At 40.6% G+C, this 21,996-nt stretch overlaps 1 protein-coding gene across 5 annotated transcripts in view; it reads left to right on the top strand.

Moving 5' to 3' along the window:
* Positions 1 to 20,961, top strand: part of SLIT2 (slit guidance ligand 2) — a 375,759-nt gene extending 354,798 nt beyond the window's left edge. For all 5 annotated transcript variants that reach the window (XM_047857138.1, XM_047857140.1, XM_047857137.1 and 2 more), the window contains 4 exons: positions 12,087 to 12,241; positions 17,619 to 17,910; positions 18,116 to 18,327; positions 19,444 to 20,961. In XM_047857138.1, the coding sequence (XP_047713094.1) occupies positions 12,087 to 12,241; positions 17,619 to 17,910; positions 18,116 to 18,327; positions 19,444 to 19,685 (901 nt within the window). In that variant the 3' untranslated portion in view covers positions 19,686 to 20,961. The remainder of the gene's footprint in view (positions 1 to 12,086; positions 12,242 to 17,618; positions 17,911 to 18,115; positions 18,328 to 19,443) is intronic.
* Positions 20,962 to 21,996: the final 1,035 nt, after the last annotated feature.

Genomic DNA, 21,996 nt, shown 5'->3' with positions numbered 1-21,996 from the left:
AAATACCCAGCCATCCTTCTCCTGCCCAACAGCCCCCTGCCTGTGCTCCCCTTTGGCCAAATCAAATTCCAGACAAAAAGGAACCCACTGATCACAGTAATGTAGTTTGCACATGAGTCTCCCAGACCCCAGAGCAGAGTGAATACAGGTGGAGAGTAGCTCTAGAAAAGAAACTGCAAGATACCCAGCACAGTGAGGAATTTAACATTACCTTTCATTCAGCAGTACTTATTGAGCACCTACTGTGTGCCAGGCCGTGATCCAAGCTTTAAGGAACAACACCCTTGCTCTCAGGGAGATTACACATAATAAGCCAAGGGACACATATAATATGTGACCGGTGATGTTATTTATTTTGGAAGTTCCCTAATAACACAATGATAATGATGATATTTTGAAGATACAAAAGGAGTCGTATTCGTGGGGCATAAATTTTGCTGGAAATGTGCTTTTTGCATAAGATTAACCTCTGTTGGATCTCAACACTAATTCACTATCATAGAAATAACTGCCACCAATTAGCGCGAGGTCACAAAGTCATATGCAGTCAGGGTTTTTCAGGCAGGTAACTTAAATGAACTAATCAGGCTGGCTGCAAGAGAAAACTGTGTTCTCATCATTTTACTCTTGAAAAAATCAAACTTTTTAAAATTACATTAGTACTTCCATGATAAATAGCCTTGACGTTGGCAGTGTAATAGAAGTGGCTGTGACAGGAGTGAGCTAGAAGCAAACCTTTGTCAAAACAGGGCCAGACTGCATCTGCCCAAGTCTCCCTAAATGCTGCCATGGGAAAATGTGGGCCCCAGTTTTACCACAACTCCTGAGTTTTCAAGGAAAGGCATAAATCTGGATGTTTTAATATAAGTATTCCATCCTTTAAGTATAGACTCATATTTCTAAAAAAAAATACTATATGTGGTGAACAAAAAGCATCTGTAAGCCAAATACTGATGACACATTTTGGGGGCATTGATTGGGACATAAAGCTGGAGATACTGGCCTCTATATTACTTTTTTTTATATATTTATGTATTTATTTTAAGAGAGAGAGGGAATGCAAGCAGGAGAGAGAGAGAGAGAGAGAGGGAATCCCAAGCAGGGTCTGCACTGTCAGCACCCAGCCTGATGCGGGGCTTGATCTCACAAACCGTAAAATCATGACCTGAGCCAAAATCAAGAGTCAGACGCTTAACCAGCTGGCACCCCTGGCCTCTATATTATTGATGTGTGTATCGATGTGCTTCAAAACCCTTCGCGTCCTATCCCGATCCTTTGTAACAGTCCCGAGAAAGTAGGTGCCAATTGTAGGCCATGAATGGAATTCAGGAAGTCCTCTTAGTGGTGAGGTAACCCACTTGGGAATATTTAGAGCATGGAAACAAACACATCATTATTGGTTTCCAAATGGAGTATGAATTTCATGTCCAAATGGTGATGAATTAATGCCAACATTTTAGATATTGCTAGGCCTTAAATTATATAGCCTCAATTTGTTTGAGCCTGTAAAAAAGTTTCAGAATGTTGGTTTTGTGGTTCATTTTTGTTTTTTACTTTTCTCTTTTATTTTATGCAGTGAAAGAGCACAGCACTCTCAGAAACCATAGTAAAGGTTCTTGAAGTTGGTTTATTAAAGCTAGTGTTCACATAAAATATACTTAAAATACCTCTAGATAAGTTGTAGAAACCCATGTGGTTATATCAAAATGAGAAGTTACCATAAAGAGCTTATCTTCAGTCTATGTTCTTACCATCGTTGCCTGACAAACAATAGAGCATACCATATGAAGTTTACAAAAAAGAATAGTATCACATAATATGCTTTTCTTTATGAGTGAGAAGTTCATTTCTCTGTTTGCAGATCATCTAATGGGGACATCTGTTGTAAGGTCCAGGGAAAACAGTTTTCATTTAACTCTTGGTTTTTGATTTATGGCACAAAAATTAAGAAAATCATCACATTATTTTTAAGTATAAGAAAAGTCATCACATTATTTTTAGGTAAAAGAAAAGCAACAATAACCTAGAATTCAGATAGAGAGATGATTGATTGGTTGATTGGTTGATGATTGATATTGATATGTGTATATTATATGTGTATGAATATATTAATACTTCAGTATGGAATAGAAAATAAATGCTTGTGAAATAGAAACTATAGAGAACAGTTGAATTATTTCAGCACACTAGGAGATTTTAGTTTTGACAAGTAAAAATCCTGGCACTAAGATGTGTGTTCAGATCTAGGCTTGACCAATTACTGGGGGAGAAACTTGGAGCAGATACTTAATGTTTCTGTGTCTCATAAATCATAGCTATAAATAATGATACAGCACGTACCCCATAAAGTCACTCTGAGTATTAAATCCCAAACTTAGCTCTGTCCTCACTCCTCACTCACATTGTCTTCATTCTCATCTGCATGTAGCAATACAGGAACATTTTTCCGGTATCTATTTCTGGAGTATGGCAGGGGAGTTGCAAGTGTATTCTCTATCCTTACCCGTTAACACTAGAAGTACAGATTGTCTACCATATCCATAGAGGGCAATTGAAAATATGTATCCAGGTTACAAATACATTTACTCTCTAACCTATGAAATCCCAGTTCTGGGAATTTGTGCCACAGATATAGTTGAAGATACAGACATGATATGTGCACAGCTACTGCACTGCATCATTGATTATAAAAACAAAAGTTAGGAAAGAGCCCTTTTCTAGTTTATACAATGGAATGTACTGTTTAAAAGGGAGGTGGAAAGGGAAGGAGGAGGTTTTCTATGTAGGACACAGAAAGATTTTCAAGGTGCGGTGCTCTGTTCAAAAGAAAAAGAAGGCAGAAGAGTGTCAAAGGTGGGTAAATAAATACATGTATTTTTATGTCCATGCATTTGCATAATGAAAAACAGAATGGGGCGCCTGGGTGGTTCAGTCGGTTGAACATCCAACTCTTAGTTTCAGTTCAGGCCATGATCCCAAGGTTGTGGAATAGAGCCCCACATCGGCTCTGTGCTGAGCAAGGAGCCTACTTGGGATTCCCTCTCTTTCTCTCTCTCTGCCCCTTCCCTGTGCTCACACATGTGCACTCTCTCACTCTCTCTCAAAATAAATAAGTAAATATTTTTTTAAAAGGAGAGAGAAACTAGGAATAGAGAGCAAAGAGTGGGATGGAAGCAAGAGATTTGTGTATGAACACCACTTCACATCATTTTGATTTTTGAGCCATTTGAATGCCATTACCACTCAAACTAAAATTAAATAGAAAAGGACAGGTGCTCTAAAGATAGTCTGCCTTGATTCAAGCCCCAGCACTGCCATCTAGTAACTGTGTGCCACGGGTAAATCGCATAAGCTCTCTGGGCCTCACTCACCTGGTAAATGGGTGTAGTGGATCATGGTTCCATTTTGTGGGATCGTAGTAAGAATTTTATGTTTGATACATGAAAAATATTTAGAACAACACATACCAAATAGTGCTAGCTATTGGGATCATAAATTTAGAATGTCCGAAATACAGCTTATTTTCTTTGCTTCACCCAAACCTGTGTCCCTGTCACATTCCTACTGTCATTGAGAGGCGTCGTAAACCTGGAGTTCCTCCTCATCTTTTTCTTTCCCTCACCTTCAACTTGAAATTGGTCCCAAGTCTTCCTTCTGCTCTTACTAATTTTCTGGCATTTATCCAAATGCTTCTGACCTTGCTCAGGCCCTACTAAAATGTGACCTCTGATGAAAGGTACTCCTTCTCCATCATTATAGAGAAAGCCATCAATTACACTGTGGCCATCTGCTCTCCCATAAATTGCTTAGTAATTATTTTGTCTGGTTGAATTAAATGTTCAAATCTTGGTGTTTCTACTTTATGTAACATTATTAAAATACACTAATGTTTTAAAAGGGAGTAGTCTTACATATTGTTACACCAGAAAATATGTTCAGTTTAATTGCATGATGTTATGTTATAAAACATTTAATGTAGTAAAAATTTATTTTCCAAATTCTGCATTATTTAATGTGCTGTTGGAACACTGTGTGTGGGAATAAGTTTGTACTTTGAGTGCCTCTTTTCAGGTGTCTGGTTAATCTTCAACATTGATGGAAATGGATTTTGTTTATTTTAGTAAATGAAATCTGATGAAATTAGGGGAAAATAATTATACATTAAATTGTTTCTCTATGATTTTTTTTTTGGTTTAAAAGGCTTCATTTTATTTTATTTTATTTTAATGTTTATTCATTTCTGAGAGACAGGCAGAGTGCTAGCAGGGGAGGGCCAGAGAGAGAGAGAGGGAGACAAAGAATCTGACGCAGGCTCCAGGCTCTGGGCTGTCAGCAGAGAGCCAGATGTGGGGCTCAAACTCACAAACAGTGAGATCATGACCTGAGCTAAAGTCGGATGCTCAACCAACTGAGCCACCCTGGTGCCCCTCATTTTATTTATTTATTTTTAATATTATTTTTTAATGTTTATTTTTGAGAGACAGAGAGAGACAGAGAGTGCAAGCAGGGGAGGTTCAGAGAGAGAGAGAGACACAGAATCCGAAGCAGGCTCCAGGTTCCAAGCTGTCAGCAAGGAGCCCGATGCCGGGCTCAAACTCGCAAACCACGAGATCATGACTTGAGCCAAAGTCAGATGCTCAACTAACTGAGCCACCCAGGTGCCCCAAGATTTTATTTTAGATGTCAGTCATTGTCTTAAATGGATCGATATAAGAACCATTATATCGTGGAATTATGTCTAGAGAGAGCAGTTAACATAGTTTTAAGTATGTTTAAGAGAACCCAAGATGTAGCAGTTATTCCTCCTTCACAGAACTGAAGTAGCCTGCACATTTTCTCGTTTTATCTCTTCTATCTGACAGAAGACTGAAGTTTTTTGCAGACCTACATACCACTACCAGGGCCAGCCATGCAGGCAGGGGTGGGGAGCTACTGTTTTCAAATAGCACACATCAGAATCACCTGAAAAATGTGTCAGAAAACAAATCAGTGGGCTACACCTCTAGTTTCTGATTCAGATCTCGGATGAGCTCCCACACGTTCATTGCCGCAAGCTCCCAGGTGACGCGCTGGCCCAGGGACCACAATTTGAGAACCACGTGTGTAAAAGGAATATATTTGAGCTGTGCTCCGAGAGCCAGTGGTGTGCATCTCTTCCCGTATCCAAATTCTGGGACATCATGCCTGATGTCGATGTAGAAATCAGCCGTGTTGGGGATGTGTCCACCACGGCGGTCAGCAAATGCGACAAGTCCGGACTCTTTTTCTTGTGTCAGGGAACTGGTTTTACACACTGCCAGCACCCTACTGTCTAAGGAACCTGATCTGCAACAACAGAGATGACAGAAGTTTCATAACAAGTGAATGAATGTAGAATATCACACACATGCCTAATTTTTACTGTGCTGAGAGAATAGCATGAAAAGGGACTTGGTAATAATGCCATGAATGAATGAATGAATGAATGAATGAGGTTGACTGCCTAAACTTAAAGCTACCATCAGCAGTAGATCCTGAGATAGGGATGGATTTTTTTTCTCAAGCAGGCTAACAATTGCCCTTCAAAGTGACATTTTTTTTCATCCAGACAAGCAGAAACTTAAATAATAATAATAATAATAATAATAATAATAATGGTATGCTTCTTTCTTTAGATTCAGATTAATGTTATTTTCCAAACCAGACAGCTTCTTGGGAAACATAGTCAACTACTATTTAAAAATGAGGAAACCAGGGGCGCCTGGGTGGCGCAGTCGGTTAAGCGTCCGACTTCAGCCAGGTCATGATCTCGCGGTCCGTGAGTTCGAGCCCCGCGTCAGGCTCTGGGCTGATGGCTCAGAGCCTGGAGCCTGTTTCTGATTCTGTGTCTCCCTCTCTCTCTGCCCCTCCCCTGTTCATGCTCTGTCTCTCTCTGTCCCAAAAATAAATAAACGTTGAAAAAAAAATTAAAAAAAATAAATAAATAAAATAAAAACAAGGAAACCAGGGGTGCCTGGGTGGCTCAGTCAGTTGAGCGTCTGACTCTTGGTTTCAGCTCAGGGCATGATCCCAGGGGCCTGGGATCGAGCCCCGCATCAGGCTCTGTGCTTAGCATGGGAGCCTGCTTAAGATTCTCTTTTCCTCAGGGGCACCTGGGTGGCTCAGTCGGTTAAGTGTCCAACTTTGGCTCAGGTCATGATCTCATAGTTCGCGAGTTTGAGCCCCGCATCGGGCTCTGTGCTGACCGCTCAGAGCCTGGAGCCTGCTTTGGATTCTGTGTCTCCATCTCTCTCTGCCCCTCCCCTGCTTATGCACTCTCTCTCTCTCTCTCTCTCTCTCTCTCTCTCTCTCTCTAAAAAGTAAATAAAATTAAAAATAAATAAATATTCTCTCTCTCTAAAAATTAAAATAAAATAAAATAAAATAAAAATGAAATCCAGTTTCCAATTATGGAATGAATAAGTCACGGGGATAAAGGGTACAGTATAGGAAATATAGCCAGTGATACTATAATAGCATTAGACGGTGACAGAGGCTGGCTACACTTGTAGTGAACACAGCATAATGTATGGAGCTGTTGGATTGCTGTGTTGTATACCTAAAACTAACATTGTGTCAACTGTAATTTTTAAAAATTAAATTAATTTTTTAAATGAAGCAATCAGATGAACCATCTTATGAAAGCGGAAATTGTACCTCGCGTTAAGCAGTTTTCGTATTTAGGGAACAACACGACATCAGAGGACTTTTCCCTACCAATTATTAGGTTTGTTTGGCTATACAGCCTCTGGGTTATGCAACTTACAGTCTTACATGAAAAAAAAAAAAAACAAAAATGAAAACCAAGGAGAAGGAGAAGAATTTAGTCTCATTGGAAAAACAATAGACAGAATCTGCGAGGTCTCATTTCCAAGATAAACACTCAGCAGCTCTTGATAATGCCGTATGGGAAGGCAGCACTGTTGACCAGCTTTATAACTTTGAGCAAGTTACTTCACCCCTTTGGGCTTCTATTTCCTAGTCTAAACAATTGGAAATATACCTGTTTTTCATGTGTGGTTTTGAGAACTGGAAGTAACACATGTAAAATCCCTGCTATAGTGCTAGGGCACAAGTGGCTCACAATAATTACTGATGCTGGTGGCTTATGGATATTCTTGATGCTCAGATATCCTGATAAGGAAGGTAAATGCAAGTGTCATTGCCTTACATGTGACTCTTACTGTATGTTCAAATATATAAGTCCCTTTTTTATTTTAGTGCATTTTTATTTAAATTAGGTAATTTGCCTCAAAAGCACTTATTAAAATCTAAGTATGCTTGGTCAATCAATTATTTCGTAAGACATCCCTTTGAAAACTTGTATGCACCTGCATTAATACCTTTAATCCCTGGGGCACCTGGGTGGCTCAGTCAGTTAAGCCTCTAACTTGGGCTCAGGTCATGGTCTTGCCATTCATGAGTCCAAGCCCATATCGAGCTCTCTGCTCTCAGCAGCAGAGCCCTCTTCAGGAATTCTGTCCCCCTCTCTCTCTGTCCCTCCCCTGCTCTTACTCTCTGTCTCTCTCAAAAATAAATAAACATTTAAAAAATAATAATAGTACCTTTAATCCCCTTTGACCTCCTATTCCTTTTGATTTGAAGATGTAAACAGGGAAATATTTCATCACCATCTCCACAGATGAAGTATCTTCATCCCAGAGATAATCAAAATGAGATGACCAGTTGAATTGGTCTGGCTTCTGATTCCTATTTCATTGCATAGAATATGCCAACAGATTCTTTAAATTTTTAAGGGGAAAAACTAGAGCTCATATAAGCCAAGTAAACTGTTTGCCTTTATTAAACTATTGAAATACCTTAAGATTTAAAGTCAAGATAGAAATATAAAAATGTCATGTTGATGCATCCTACATTAAAAAAAGGGGGGGAAGGAAGGAAGGAAGGAAGGAAGAAAGAAAGAAGAAAAGAAAGAAAAAAGAAAAGAAAAAATCCCCATAGGCAACTTAGAGCCTCTCTTCTTTTAGGCTCTGAGTTTTTAAACTCTTTTTCTGTAACAAAACCACAAGACATAGTTGAGTAACTGCTTTGTTTTCATACATCCACTGAGAAAATCAAGAAAACAAAATCTCAGCTAATAGGCAAGTGTAGTAAAACTAAATGCATACTAATGGTAATAAATTCGATGTGTGTTCCCAGTGGAAAGTCTCAATGTTAAATGATTCACTTGTGACTCTCATGAGTCATCAACTACACAGTTCCCTCGGGAGTAGTGAAAGAGCATATCAATACTTCTCAGAACCCAAAAGGATGTTGTGCATTGTGAGTGGATAGGTAAGAATGACCGGGATAGACTGTAAAATCGATGATGGCTCAGTAGTATCTTGTAACAACTGATGTGTTAGTCACTGCTTTTATTTTAAATGGTATAGAGGCAAAGGATTTCTGGACATCCCCTGGTTAATCTCCTGCTTCAAAGGGCAGCATGAAACACCAATTTAGACTATTCTTAGCTCTCAAGTACTCTCTTCAGGCTCATACACACAGTATCATCTTAATGACCAAAGAATCTAAAAATATTAATTTCACACTACTTATCTGTCAAAAGACCATGGTGAGGCCTCATTTAATTCCAGGGAAATATAAATGGAATTAAGTTTAGTGATAACTTTTGGGAGGAAAAAAATCTAACCAGTCTAAATTTCACATATGATTGGGAAAATAGAATCCCATTCCATGTTTGAAATCTATGTACTTTATATGTCTTCTCATAACCTTCAGACTCGAACTATATGATTATGACTTTGAGGGCAACTGGGTGCCTCAGTCAGTTACAAGTCCATCTTTGGCTCAGGTCCTGATCTCATGTTCGTGGGTTCGAGTCCCGCGTTCTGTCAGCACAGAGCCTACTTCAGATCATCTGTCTCCCTCTCCCTCTGTCCCTTACCTGCTCTCACTCTCTCTCCATTTCTCAAAAATAAACATTTTTTTAATAAGATTATTACTTTTTCTCTTTTTTTTTTCTTCACAATTTGATGATTTCTGGTAAATGTACCAAATTGTGTAACCATCATATAAGTGTGTTTTTTTTTTTCATAGAACATTATTCTTGGGATATTTGGGAGAAAAATCACCTATTAGAAGCTTGGTAGTGATGAGAACACATGCCATTTATATAGTACTAGTTACTTTTCAGGTTTTTTATTGTAAATGTGGCATGTAATAATTAAAAATGTGTACTCTAGAAGCAGGAACCCCAGCTTCCAATCTGTTTTAGCAGCGGGCTTTGCCCCCTTGAGTACCCTAAGTGCCCGGTTGTTAGGGTTGTTTTGATTCTTAAAAGAGTTATTACATGTGAAGTTCTTAGAACAGCACCCGGCCGATAGTCTGGGCTAAGTAATTCTTTGGTCTTATTATTTGCATTTCCCTGATGAGGAAAATAAAACAGAAAAACGACTTGAACTCACACTAATCCAACGTCACACATCTTAAGGAGGACACACTGAACCAGATTTATCTCCCAGTATTTCCTGCAGAATATGATTACTGAAAAATCCAAATTTTTAAGTAAAATTCATCTTTTGGATGTCCTTCCCTGGGTCTGCTTGAAACCTCTTTACTATACCCATAATCCAGTTAGTAGTGCTAAAAAACTGTATGTTATTGTTAATAAACCTCCCTCGCATTTCATTTACTTAACATGCATCTTTTGAGCATCTACTCTTTATCAGAAACTTTCCTGGATACATTAAGGAATACAGAAATAAATAACACACGGCTCCTGCTTTGAAGTAGCTTACTCAGTTATACTGCATCAAACACTATCTTTAACGATGGCATGCCAGTGTTGATTGTCTAAGACTGATGTGTGACCAGGAACCCATTTTCTAGTACAAATGGGACTTTTCTTTGCAAATGTAAAGAAAAAAGGAAGTCCCGTGTTAATATTTATGACTTAATCAAGGTCAGTGATCATACAGCAGTCATAGAAAACCACTTACATATTGTATATGATCACAACGGAAAAAGCAATTAATTGGTCTCCACTCTCTATGCACATCTTCATTTTAATAGTTTACGTAAAACTTTTAGTAACTTGAACAAGATATGCCCCCAAAGAAGCTGTTATATTTCTGCTAGTCTTTAGCATTATTTTACAGTTAATATCAAAAATAAAGCTAACTAATTTCTTCCTGAAGAAGATACTGAAATAATACTGGATTATTTGTATGATGATGGCGGTGGCAGTGATGGTGATGCTGATACCTAACTTTTAACTTTGCACTTTCTATATGCTGGATGTCTCACTCTGCACTTGTAAAAAAATATATATTTCATACGACCTCAAATTAATCACCAGAGGGTGAAATATATATTAACATTTACTGAAGAGAAGACTGAAGTGTATAAGCAATTAAGTAACTTATCTAAGGTCAAACATTTCATAAATACAAGACCAGAATTCAAATCCAGGTTCATCTGACTCTAAAATCTGTATGCTTACCCATTAGCTAATAATACCATCTGGTATATTCCTTTAGAAGACAATCCTATTTAAGACCAGTAGCAGTTGGTATCCAACTTTTTTAGTGAATGATTTTCCTGTATATTGTTTCCTCTGTTGATTTTAATGGTATTGAGTGTTGGGATAATTAAATCTGCAGAAGATAAAAACATTGATTGGCAGATTTAATATTTATCATTCAAAAGATGATATCTGAGACAAATTATCAAAGATCTTTGTACGTGTGAACTCTTGCAACCATTTAAAACCAGAAACTTCAAATATTTTCACAGTTCTGCAGAATGTTTAGAGTGTGGTCAAACCACAAAAACTTTTTATTCTGTGTTGGCAAACAAAGGGATATGTTTAGACACCTGTGGTGAGAACCATACAGAAATGTCAACACATTTTTTTCTGTTATTTTCCAGGCGTGGCCTATTTGCAAACTTAAATATCAGTACCCAGAAATTTAAGCAATCAGCTTGTATAGGGAATATTAAGTATGCACAGTTTCTCTATCACATGCTCCCATATTTCCATGTTTGAGCCTTTTTTTTTCCATCTTCCTAGTTGATATCCCAGCATATTGGGTCTTTAATATTCACTACTTACTTTTGGCCCCAACTTCCATTATGCCATATTTTGCCCCCATGGTGGGAGGTTAATATATTCATGACACTGCCATGTATCAATTCTTGTTTTCTTCATTGGTCCCATGCTCCTCTTTGCTGTTAACCCATGTGTTAGATTTACAAGCACACTTCACAGCCATATAGCACCTGCCTAGTAATTGTACCCCAGTTCATCTTATTTTAACTCCCCATTTTTCATTTATCTTTGTTTCTTAATCTTTTTGTTTTTAGCCATTTTGTGAATTTCCATATGCCCTCTCAAATTCTGGAATGACTGTTAGACCTGTCCCTTAAAAGTAATAGAAAACTGAAGAAGCATTGTCAACACTACTGGCTATGGCTGTGTTAAGCATTCCATTGAATCTGTTACTCTCCACTGAGCATAGACTTCTTCACAGTAATCTCATTTGATGGCCATCCCTCTGAAAATGCAAGGAAGGGAAGAGTGTATTATCAGTTAATACATTTTACCAACCACAATGATCCCACCAAGTTGATTCTTCCTGTATCTGTGTGTGTGTTCGGGTAAGTCTTACTGTGCAGCATTTAAAAGATCAAAGCCAGTGATAATCTATAGAGGATATTTGGCACCAATGTGGGTTCTTTGTCTTAAATACAATTTGGAGTAACAGTGTCTAGAAAAACAAAACTTTAGTGGCATCTAAAAGCAAAAGAATAAATTATCCTTTATAATTTCTACATAGTGGAAGAATATGACTAGAGAGTGATTCAGTGTATCCATTTCCACCCCTCCCAATGGGAAAACAAGCTTATTTTGTATCCATTCCTAAAAAGTAGAAATTGATTGTACTTCATCTTCTATCTTGAAATCAACTACTAGTGTTTGTCTTTATTAATGTTAGATAGGAGTATCTTTTTCCTAAGAAGTGCTTACTGAAGTTTGTATTTTAACTTCTTTTTGTTAATAAAAAGAAAATTGAAGCATTAGTTACGTTGCTTTTTCTTTGTAGCGTGGAGACGATCAATGATGGAAACTTCCACATTGTGGAACTACTTGCCCTGGATCAGAGTCTCTCCCTTTCTGTGGATGGAGGGAGCCCCAAAATCATCACCAACTTGTCAAAGCAGTCGACTCTGAATTTTGACTCTCCGCTCTATGTAGGAGGTAAGCTCTGTTGCAAATCCAGTGGGTCCCTAAGACCTGTGATTCTCACCACAGACTAACTCTGAAGTTGTTGATTCCTGGTATTGTGGCCATTGACCAATAGTGATCAGCCATTGAAAGATGGACAGCATGGATAGAAAAGAAAGAGCCCTGGATATGTGTTAAGAGACCTGTTTTGTGCCTGTCTCAGTCTGTCAATAACCGCTGCTGTGGTTGGACAGGTTCTTGTGGTTTGTATTATGATTGCAAAGTGCCCTTTAGCAAAAACCATCAGAAAATTTTGGAGAAAAATTCGAGGTTTATTATTTAACAAGAGCTGAAAATTACACAGCACACCTGAGGCCACACAGCAAGGTCTTAGGGAGAGAGAGAGAGAGAGAGAGAGTGAGAGAGCACACACGTGAGAGCAATAATGCATGGGCCTGGGATGCTGCTTTTGTTGGGGTCAAGACCAAGCTATAAAGAAAAAGAAAAAAAGTTCTGTCAGATGTTATCATTTCATATTATCTGTGCTACCAGTTGCCAACTAATGTAGATAATAGGATAATTATTAACCAAATTGAATGATGAATGAATGAACAATGAATTAAATGTGCAACTTGTATGGCATAACAGGAAGTACTTCTGCTGAGCTAAGACCTTAAGGTGAACAAACAAGAAATAGAGTTGGAAGGGTAGATTAGGGATTGGAACAATAGAGTGCAGTTTCTGGACTTTTTTTTTTTTTAAACCAACAAGAAGGCAGATGAGGAAGAGATGAGGAACAGAGGTGTGGGCAAAGTTCTGAAGGAGTCCAGAGGAGAGGACCCACAAAGAAGAGAACCTTCCTCTCTGTGTGTGTGTGGGCTGGGGTGGGGGGTGGGGAGCAGGTGGTAGAGTGGGGGGCAAGTGTAAGCTGGTGGTACAGAATTTCAATTTTCACGCAAAGGAGCAAGAAAGCATGTGATATTGAATTGAGTTACATTGAATTAAATCACATTGGATTGAGGTGAATTGACTGATAAAATTAACTCATTTTAAAGGTAAGTAAGCTAAAGCTCTTGAGCAAGTCAATGTAAGTGATTTCCTCAGCAGGACGGGCATTTTCACAAAGTTTGCATTATTTCCTGCCAAATAGTAACCTTGGGATTGTACATAATTATGTTAACCCTTCCAAGACGTTCTTGAAAATATTTTTGGAATTGTCCTGAAAGTTCAGAGCACCTGCTTTTTTTGTAATTTTCAGCAGAAGATCTTAACACATTGAAAGACTTTTTGAATTGTTAGGAACCATTGGTTATTGAGTGTCTACCATATGCTGAGAACAAGTTAATACATGCATAAACGTTACAAAGTTGAAGAAGTATCCCTTCTTGCCCAGGGGAGTAGGGAAAACATACAAGTCTTCAAGTAATCATAGTAGGTTGTAACACAAGGATTGCAGAGTGAATCTGCTCAGCAAGTTGAATGATGTAATTGCTTCATGATAATCACAACTAGGAGACTCATTTAAAAATAAAAGCCTGCACTACAGTTAACAGCCATTATGTTGGGATTGGTAAAGCAAGTCACAGATGTACCTGTGGTTTGAGGGAAAAGAAATTATACTTACTGAGCACATGCTATGTGTCCAGCATGATCCTCAGAGACTTTAGGAAGTAGGTATGATTTTGTTTCATAGTTCCTAAGGGACAGCCTCAAGGACTTGACAAAACTTGTCCCAGTTCACAAAGCTATGAAGTAATAGAGACCTCATTTGGGTCCAGGTCTGGTCTGTCTGACCCCAAAGCCATCTATTTGCACTGCCACTCACTTTTTAACATCAAGCAAAAAGGGAAGCCATTTGAGTTTTGTGGCTTTTTGTTTATTTCTGGACTTGTCCTACACTTGATTTATTGTCCTTTCATCAGAAATCATTTCATTGAATCTTTTAAAACCCCTTTACAATGCAGTGTGGAAGGGGAAAGTACAAAATGGGAGTGCTTAGGTCAGAACATTTTTCAAAAAGGGGGAAAAAAAGTTCTACATTCATTCCAAACTGAAAAGTGCCAATCTTTCTAAAGATGGAGGGTCAGGAAGAATCCATATTGTCCCTCTGTCCATCCAGGCCTTAAGGAAACCACCTCCAATCTAGCCTCACTGCTAGAGAACACCTGGGTCCATTTCCTTCCAAATCAGAGCCCAGTCTCAAGGGTAATTCAAATTTAAAAAAATACAACATAATCGTAAGACCACATCCCTGGGTTCTGTGTGGCTAAGGGAGGAGAACCCGAGTTAGCAAAAGAGAGTGACATACCTCAGCTCATCTTTTTCCCCAAGTTTGAAAAGGTGCACTCCCCAAGGCCAGCCTGGAGGCGCTGCACCCCATGCCTTAGGCCCACCTGCAGAAGTGTTCTTTAGTAAAACAGGGAGGCAGCTCTCCCTCCCAGGCCTTATCAGGTACCCATGGCATAGGCTTTATGTAACACAAAACAACAAATCTTTCTGATTTTCTATATAATAGTCTAAACAGAATGTGCATTATCTAATAGAATTGTTATAAGTTAAGAACTGCACTTAGAGACCCCTCCATGAATCACACATCTCGTCCTCTTGCCGCCATTGGACAGAGGACCCCAGTCTTGACCCTTGATTTCTTTATTGTCATGTTGAAACTTGTATAGCTTGTTAAGGTTAAAAATGGTCTACCAAGTTATCTGTTGTTTGGTAGATTGATTGAATTACAGCTATAGTCCATGGCATAGAGGAAAGTCTAAAAGCAGAAAATCAACATGGGTCTACTTCTGTTTTTTTTTTTTAAGTTTATTTGTTTATTTTGAGAGAGCACATGAGCAGGGGCAGGGCAGAGAGAGAGGGAGAGAGAGAATTCCAAGCAGGCTCTGCGCTGACAGTGCAGAGCCCTATGTAGGACTCAAACTCACAAACCGTGAGATCATGACCTGAGCCAATACCGAAAGTCGGACACTTAACTGACTGAGCCCCAACATGGGTCTTCTTCTGTTGGTAAATTCAGACCTGGTTCACTGGTCAGAAATGTGCCAAGCATGTGAAAAGGTTGAGTCAGAATAGCTTTAATTCTGTGATGTCCTGTTCAAAGTAAATATATGTGTGATATATCATTTTCATTTAAAAATTATTATAATCATAGCTGGATCTTGTATAAGTGTTAGCTTTGGGAATGAAAGGAATACATTTACTAATTGTTTCTTCCTGCCATGGAACTTCACTGGTATTTAGTCTTGACATGTGCACGTAGTTGTATTGGACCTGTATCAAAATAAGTTATTAAAAATAGTTTGGAAGTTCTTTTTAAATGTGTGAAAAAGAAGACCATACATGCGTGGTCTATAGATACGATTAAATTGGAAGACCTTCTCCCAGACCAAGGAATTTTTTTTAACTTGTGCTTTCCTGGAAATGGTACCTTTCATTCTTTTGACCTGCTCTAAACAGCAACTCAGTTTCCAGGGCCAAATGGACATAGACTAAAAGTCTGAAGTTATGGAACTTCAAAGCCAACACAGCTAATTCAGTACTTGTCAAAGTGTGACCACGGAGCACCTACATCAAAGTCACCCTGCATGTTAACATTTAGATCCCTGCACCCCAAGCCTTCCTACCAGTCAGAATCTCAAGGTGGGGAGAGAACGCGGCCTGGAGCCACCTCCCGAACATGGACCTGTGGTGGTTCTTATGTATGAAAGACTTGGAAACAACTGCTCTGGTCCCTCCATTCATGTTCTACATGAGAAGACCAAGCCCGAGAGAGGTTGAAAATGATAGGCTCATGGGGCGTCTGGGTGGCTCAGTCAGTTAAGTGTCCTACTTCGGCTCAGGTTATGATCTCATGGTTCGTGAGTTCCAGCTCCGCATCGGGCTCTGGGCTGACAGCTTGGAGCCTGGAGCCTGCTTCAAATTCTGTGTCTCCTCTCTCTTTCTGACCTTCCCCGGCTCATGCTCTGTTTCTCCCTCCCTCCTTCTCAAAGATAAGTAAACATTTAAAAAAATAAAAAGAAAATGATAGGCTCATGGGCACACAGACCAACAATAAAGACTTTGACTTCTGGCCTAGTGATTCTGTACACCCGCCTGTCTGCTTTTGGTACCTGCTAGAACTCCAAGGCGGCTCCTCTGAATACAGACGTGGTGCTGTCATGAGTCAGGCCCCAGGGAGTGTGAGGGTCCTGGTCTTTCTAAGCAGCAAACCCTCTGGAGAGTGAGAATGGAGTCTTCCCCAGCCTGTGCCCTCCAGCCAGTAGCTCGGAGCACACAGCCAAGCACAGTGAGGGTGTGAGTGCTGCGGGGGACGTCAGCTGCCATGAAGGCCTCTGGCTCCCTCCCCTTACCCCACTGCAGTCTGGACGCTTGTCTCATGTAGGATCCCATCCAGGAACTATTTCAGGGTCTGGCTTAGGCCATGGAAAGATTCCTCAGTTTTGCCAAATGAAGGTTACCAGATGACTGTCACTACTGGAACTTATATATGCAAAGATTGCAAATTCTGTTTTCGGAGGAATTTCTTTTGTATGTCTGGTTTCTTGGCATATGAAGGCTTCACTCTCCACTAGCAAGAAAATAAAAATGATGTCAATGAGGTGCTGTCATGACAGGAAGCATGGGAGCGTTTTTCAGATGCTGACATCCACAACTGAGCTCAGGATGTTGCCAGTGCTGAGCTGAATTGGTTCCCAGCTTAGAATTTGGCAGGGCCGGGGTGAAAGGTTGCAGCTTTCACCCCCTAAGACTGGACGGACAAAACCGCTATCTAGAGATAACGGGGTTCACTCATCAGCGGAACTGCAACCCGCTCCTTAACTGGGCAACACTGAGCATGTCACCCAACTCTCACTGTGCCTCCCGGAGCTGTCGGCTTCCAGGGTGTGTGTCCACGTTGAAGACGTCGGTGGAGAGAAGGGGGACTACTGATCTCTCTCCCCATTCCTGATCCTGCCTTTAGCCTACAGTAGCTACACTTTGAGGTTTTATGTATTTATGCCTCTGGGTCAGGTTTGATTTGAAACAAATGTTAAAAATTAGAGACTGACCACCAATGAATTTGGTTCTTTATTCTAGTTGCGCATTAGAATTGCCTGGAGCATCTTCTAAAAGGCAAATCAAAACAAGGAAACACCCTTCTCCTCTCCCTCCCCTCCCCTGCCCAGATAATGTGACCCAGTAGGTCTGCGCTGAGGTTCTAAGCATCAATATTTCTTCAAAGATCTCGTATGATTCTAATGTGCAGGCAGGGTGAGAACCACAGGACTGGATGCCCATGGTCTCTAGCTGTCCTAAAGGAGTGTCTCTGACTCCCACCCTGCAGGAAGACCTAAACGGGTCTGGGTGGCAAATGGCTGAGGCTCCCCCGAAGAGCCGACCGCTGACCTGTGTCCCTCCACAGGCATGCCCGGGAAGAACAACGTGGCCGCGGCCCTGCGCCAGGCCCCTGGGCAAAACGGCACCAGCTTCCACGGCTGCATCCGGAACCTTTACATCAACAGCGAGCTCCAGGACTTCCGCAAGGTGCCCATGCAAACCGGCATCCTGCCAGGCTGTGAGCCGTGCCACAAGAAGGTGTGTGCCCACGGCACGTGCCAGCCCAGCAGCCAGTCGGGCTTCACCTGTGAGTGTGAGGAGGGATGGACCGGGCCCCTCTGTGACCAGAGGACCAATGACCCCTGTCTGGGAAATAAGTAAGTTTGGGCTGCTTGGCAGTTACACACACATACCCCAATCCTCGAAGCAACACCCAGGAAGGGAGGGAAGGAGGGGGAGAAGGAGAAGAGGAGGAAATTGGCACATTAGCACATCTCCTTCACATTCCTCCCATGACCCTTTCTCCATTCTTATCCGCTCTGCCTGATGCGTTTGTATTCCCATGTTCCTCCTCCGCTGTAGATGTGTGCACGGCACCTGCCTGCCCATCAATGCATTCTCCTACAGCTGTAAGTGTCTGGAGGGCCACGGGGGAGTCCTCTGTGATGAAGAGGAGGACCTCTTTAACCCCTGCCAGGGGATCAAGTGCAAGCATGGGAAATGCAGGCTCTCAGGACTTGGGCAGCCCTACTGTGAATGCAGCAGTGGATACACCGGGGACAGCTGTGATCGAGGTAAGCCACCTGCCTGGGACCCATCCTTGGGACCCAGCAAGCAAGAGGACCCCTCATCTTTGAAAAGAGAAAAAGGGAGACACACGCACACACACACACACACACACACACACACACACACACACAGGAGTGATCTGAGGAGCACCAGGTCTGTGTCTGGCTTAGAGTTGCTGCTGGTGATTTATTTCCCAGTGGTGTGAGGGCACCAGATGTAAAGTGTCCTCAGCCTCCACAGCGGGATTTTGCGCTGCCTCCACACGTCTTCTCTGATGTGCCATGAAAAATACTCCTTTTTACCTTGTGTAGCAGCACGCTTACTTCCCTCGCTTCTTCCCGTTACCTGCTGTCCCCATCCACATATATTATTAATTCGTCTCTGACACAGAGGGGAGGGCCCTCACCGTCCTGCTCCAGTTTTAAGACAGAGTCACCTTTGACCTTAGAACCAACCGATTCAGCACAGCACAGCACGCAGGTGAGAGGGAGGGAAATGTGCTGACTTCTTGGCCCGCCTTCTTCTCCTTTGCGTGATCGGAACGTGCCTTGCCTCCAGCTGGCGCGCACTTCAGCGTGTGCATCAGAGGGACGAGACAAGAGGAACGTGCCCGTGGAAGCTTTTAGCAGATGTCTCTTTTTGAACTAGTTCATACTAGGGTAATTTATGAAGTCAGTGGAATGTTACTTGTATTAAGTAACAGATTGAATGATATGAAACCCCAGCTCTAATAAATTAAATTGCACACTCGCGGGAAACTGCTCCCTGTGGTAAACAAAACCAGCTGTCCGTAGTGTAAAAACAGAAGATGTGTATTTTTGCAATAAAGGAAAAGATTTAGGAATCCAATTTTCCTCTCAGTCCAATAGCTTGGTATTTATAGTCCGCGTATATAGTATTCGCTTTGCAGACAATAAAGGCCCCCCCCCCCCAAAAGAAGTATTTTGCAAAGACCAGCAGGCTGTGCCCGCAGCCCATCATACGGAATAGAAGGATGGTGACAGCAGTTACACTTGGCAGACAAAGGGAGGACCTCCTGAATTGAGTGGTGGGTTCACGGTCACTTGGCATGACTCACAGTGGCTGCCCTGGAAATGCTTGTGCTTCTTGTTCTTTTCTAGAACTCTCGTGTCGAGGGGAGCGAATAAGAGATTATTACCAAAAGCAGCAGGGCTATGCCGCGTGCCAGACAACCAAGAAGGTGTCCCGGCTGGAATGCAGGGGTGGATGTACGGGAGGGCAGTGCTGCGGACCCCTAAGGAGCAAGCGACGGAAATACTCTTTCGAATGCACTGATGGGTCTTCGTTTGTGGACGAGGTGGAAAAGGTGGTGAAGTGTGGCTGTACCAGGTGCGCCTCCTAAGCGCGTCCCTGGCAGCGTTTGTCTTTGGGAAATGTCGTCTACTTCTTGACCATGTTGGACTAATTAATAATGCTTCATAGTGGAAATATTTGAAATATATTGTAAAATACAGAACAGACTTATTTTTATTATGAGAATAAAGACTTTTTTTTTCCTGCATTTGGGAACAAAAAAAAAAATGCTTGAACTAACGCTTCCCCGATGCTAGAGAAGTATGAAGAGAGAGATACCTGGAGGCATCAGAACGAAAGTGGGAATCGTTGCAACTCGAATTCATCTTTGCGACATGCTGAAGACAGAAGCACCGGCAAAGGGAGAGCCGAGCTGCCCTGTGCTGCCGTGAAATCGCCCAGAGCATAAAACCCATGCGCCCTCGTGCTCCTCTTTGTGGTTTATGAGGACAGACCAAGCACGCGCGTGTGAATGTGAGCACGCAAGGCGGAGGAATGGGATTCTAGAGTTCATAGGACAAATGGTTGAGAAATACGATGTGCAAAATAGTGTCCTGAAGACAAGGGTTCTATTCCCGAGAGAGATGGGAGTGCTAAAATAAGTTTTATGTTCTTTGTAAACGTCAGCATGTTAGCAGAAGAAGCACACAAAAGTGTTTATCTACCGTTTTCCAGTATTAATTTTTTGTAATATAAATGATAAAGGAGATGATAAAGAACCAATAGATTATTGATAAATAAATTAGTAATAATATGAATTTTTGTTTCTATGAGTTCTAAACAGCCCTATACAGTATTCAGTTTCCATGAGAAATATTTATTGTATCAAAGTACATTGTACTTAACATTTTAGGCCATTCTTTTACTGTTTCTCAATGCTTTAATATATATTAATTTATAATTGTCCTGATATTTTTGTATATTTTTCAAACTTAAAAGTCAGGATCTTTTTGGGTTTTTTTGGCAATAGTACTAACATAGGGTGTTATCTTGGGATAAATGTGTGTTGATCTGTTTGTTTACCTTGACATCTGACCACTGGTGTCACTGACCTACTGGCCTCATTCAGGACACCTGCAGAGTGTAAAGTCGATGCGTGAGATGGTCATTGTACAGAAAGAAGTGGCCCGCCCCTCTGCAACATGTCCCCACAAAACAGAGATGGTATATAGCAGTCAACACTAGAAGAGTAGGTATTTTACAAATTAATATTTCCTTGACATTTTTTGCCCTTTTATTGCGGGTGGGTGGGGAGAAAAAAAGGCTGTAATGTCAAGAACTGTGATTTTTTTTTCCCAAACAATAAAGCTCCTTTATTACCTTAATGTTCCCATGTTAACATGTTTGCTGCTAAATTACAATGTAGAATTGATAATGATTTATAGTGGACTGTGCTCTTCCCTTATTAAAATCCCAGGGTACCCTGTGAAGATGCAGATGTTTCTTTTCAAAAAACTTTTTTTACACAAAAAATTAGATGTACATGTATAATTCATTGTGCTTTGTCTTTCTCCAGACTAATATCAGTTATACTACTGATGGTTGTAAATTAAACAGATATTTACTTCACTAACAGCTTGGTGATTTTCTTAGAAACTGTAAAATATTTAGAGTCCACTCCTTAAGAATTTCTTAATCAAAATGATACAAAGAAAACTTATACCATGTTGTTGACAGGAATTGGTTTAAGATTAGCATATTGTCATATCGGGGGACTTTGGAATGGCCACATGAAAGGAATGGACAGAAGAATACATTCTCTGCTCTGACAAAAGTGCATATTCAACTAATTCCTTCCAAAAATATATATATAAGGCGAAGTCTAACTAAACCACAACTGGTATTTCATTTTTGTTCTCCTTTCCTCTCAATTAGAACCAGGCGGAAAACGATGAACGACAGAGTGCCTTTCTCCACAGGCACTGGAAGCAAGGGTTAGTGATATCGAGGTACAGCATCCAGAACAGGGAAACCATATGCGCTGCATGGAATATTATTACTTAACCACCATGCTAACATTTCTTCATTTTCCGTGAAGAAAATCATGCACATGCACACACTTGCATACACGTGCACACACACAAATGTCCAATCACTTATTCGTGTTTAAAATATCTATATTTTAATTGTATAAATATTATATCGTTTTTGGAAAACATTTATTTATTCCCACTGATTGTTTCATTTTTTTTTTTTTCTTCAAGGACTGGGAATCATGCATTCACTAAAGAAGCATCTACAAAGATAATAGGATTCAGATTTCTGTTTATAGGTATGTGTTATCTTAATAGCCACTATTTCTGAGGGCTTGTTTGTTTTTTTTTAATGTTTTTATTTATTTTTGAGACCGAGAGAGACAG

Source organism: Prionailurus viverrinus, chromosome B1 (genome assembly GCF_022837055.1).
Source record: "Prionailurus viverrinus isolate Anna chromosome B1, UM_Priviv_1.0, whole genome shotgun sequence".
In the NCBI taxonomy this organism is placed as follows: Eukaryota; Metazoa; Chordata; class Mammalia; order Carnivora; family Felidae; genus Prionailurus; species Prionailurus viverrinus.
Note: the sequence above shows the minus strand (reverse complement) of the source record. Positions and strands in the feature narration are given on the sequence as shown.